At 35.0% G+C, this 1983-nt stretch overlaps 1 protein-coding gene across 1 annotated transcript; it reads right to left on the bottom strand.

Moving 5' to 3' along the window:
* Positions 1 to 19: 19 nt before the first annotated feature.
* On the bottom strand, positions 20 to 1707 carry LOC105120329 (uncharacterized). The gene is made up of 4 exons (XM_011018498.1): positions 1507 to 1707; positions 1281 to 1408; positions 1071 to 1131; positions 20 to 475 (listed from the first exon to the last, which is right to left on the bottom strand). Exons 1-4 carry the CDS (start codon positions 1553 to 1555, stop codon positions 345 to 347), a joined length of 369 nt encoding a protein of 122 aa, XP_011016800.1. The 5' UTR covers positions 1556 to 1707; the 3' UTR covers positions 20 to 344.
* Positions 1708 to 1983: the final 276 nt, after the last annotated feature.

The following is a 1983-nucleotide window of genomic DNA, read 5'->3' as shown; positions in this document are numbered from 1 at the left end:
TAACAAATGAATTCAGTAGAAATAGATTTCAAATATAAGCATCATTAATCCTTTTGCGCAACTACTTACAGACGATTTCAATGGGAAAGCAAAATTGCTACCCTAACAAACACATGCACTCATGTATTATCACTAATCTGAAATAGCCTCAATCAAAACCTATAACTTATAGAACTCACTCAACTCAGTCATTAAAAAACATGGGTTGTTCAAAGTACATGTCATTGCTGTTAACCAAGTGTAATGAACGAGATGTGAAGAGATTATAATAGAGATAACAAATTAACACGGATTCATCTCTTTGTTTCTTAACTTTTAGAGAATTAACTATTAGTACAAGTAAGTCAACAAACCAGAGCTTTGTCGTCGAAAACAAATCTCACTCTAGTAGTCTGGAACAATAGCAGCAAGCCAAGGAGACCAGCAGGCGCAGCTGGCAATAGATTATTTGTATATGCTAACCCACCAGCTAAACCTGTTTGAACAGAAATATCACATCATATATAAGACTTTACTTGTCAAAGAAACCTCAGAGTTTCACACGATGAGAAACTAGGAGAGACAGTGAACAACTTTTACTAATTCATGTTTATCTTTTTAATTACACAAATGCAGGCATTAAAAAAACCTTCGAAAATCCAATCACCCTTGGGCATGGAGCATCAACAGAACAAAAGCCAAATCCAAGTTGACCCAATCAAGAAAAAAGAAAGATAAGGCTAGTTAATAGGCATGAATGCAAGTTTCGGTATGCAGACTCTAATTGGTCCAAGCAAAACTTTAATCCAAAGACCACAAGATTAACATCCATACACATACAATTCATCATGTGAAATGCCACTACTGTCTATACTGCTTGGTCTGGTTACTTTCCATCTTATTCATCATTAACTAAAAAGAGAAACCCGGATCAAAATACCCCACTTGCAAAATTCCTAGGTCAGTTCAAAGTGGAATCTTAATTGTTAATACCACAATGCTTCTCAAATCCTCCAAGCCATTCTCCTGATGAAATAATTTTCACAAGCAACATACTCTTTGCGCACAAAATCAAGTGCTTATATACGTACCAAGTAAGACAACTGGGATTCTGTAATCAGGCTCAGGAACAACAGTCTTTCTCCTTCCAAGCTGTGTCAAAAAAAATAAAAACATGGCGAACATATGAAAAACAATAATTTATCAAAATGAAAGTAGCCCATATACAAGAAACACACCCATTAAATTACCAAGGAGCTAATGAATCAAACATAGAAAATTTCGATAGTATAATCACGAACCACTGAAGCAGCAACAAAAGGGTCTCTCCGTATACTTCCAGTTTCCTTCTTTATACGAATTTGATTAGCTATCACTTTGCCATAGAATGAACTCCTCAGGTTCATCACATATCCATTCACTTCCCTATCTGTTAAACAAGAATGAAAATGAAAGATTCGAGACAACCACTTATAATTCAAAAACCCAGAGGCGTTTTTCAATGGACTTAGGGATAAAGGTTCTTACTTTGCGAAGGGAGAATGCACAAGGTCGATAGCGGAGCACTAGCCATCATTTTTTTAAGGAGAAAACAGAGGATTTTGAAAATTGTAAGAACCAAGTTAATGCACTTGGTTAACGAAGTGCAAACTACTACCTAGGCATGGATAGGAAGGGCACTGGAGTGAAAGGAAAGGAAAGTATTTCTTACATGTGAGGCGTTATCTGTTAATACACTTGGGTTCCTTACAACCACCAAATAACTAAAACAAGCGCCCACTGAGAAGAGAAACTTGTTTTAACGGAAAACATTTTCCAGCCATTTTTTTCAGAAAGAGACACCAGAATTTCTAAAAATTAATTCAAGCCGTTTTAACAAATGCTCTTGCTATTTTCTTACTCTCTATTTTTCTAGGAATCAAGATATTCTAAAATAGTTTATATCTCAACTAAGATCAAATTTAAGACATTCAAAAAAAATTATTACTTTTTAAATACGATTTC

Source organism: Populus euphratica, unplaced genomic scaffold (genome assembly GCF_000495115.2).
Source record: "Populus euphratica unplaced genomic scaffold, PopEup_1.0 scaffold6859.1, whole genome shotgun sequence".
Taxonomy (NCBI): Eukaryota; Viridiplantae; Streptophyta; class Magnoliopsida; order Malpighiales; family Salicaceae; genus Populus; species Populus euphratica.
The sequence above is the reverse complement of the archived record's forward strand: the minus strand, read 5'-3'. Positions and strand labels throughout refer to the sequence as shown.

What these genes read in the sequence shown, in the direction of transcription:
- LOC105120329 (XM_011018498.1), bottom strand. Translation starts at nt 1,555, where the DNA reads ATGATGGCTAGTGCTCCGCTATCGACCTTGTGCATTCTCCCTTCGCAA. An exon ending in CTTTTGTTGCTGCTTCAGTG is followed by an intron (nt 1,132 to 1,280) that starts GTTCGTGATTAT and finishes TTTTTGACACAG; the next exon opens with CTTGGAAGGAGAAAGACTGT. An exon ending in AATCCCAGTTGTCTTACTTG is followed by an intron (nt 476 to 1,070) that starts GTACGTATATAA and finishes CTGTTCAAACAG; the next exon opens with GTTTAGCTGGTGGGTTAGCA.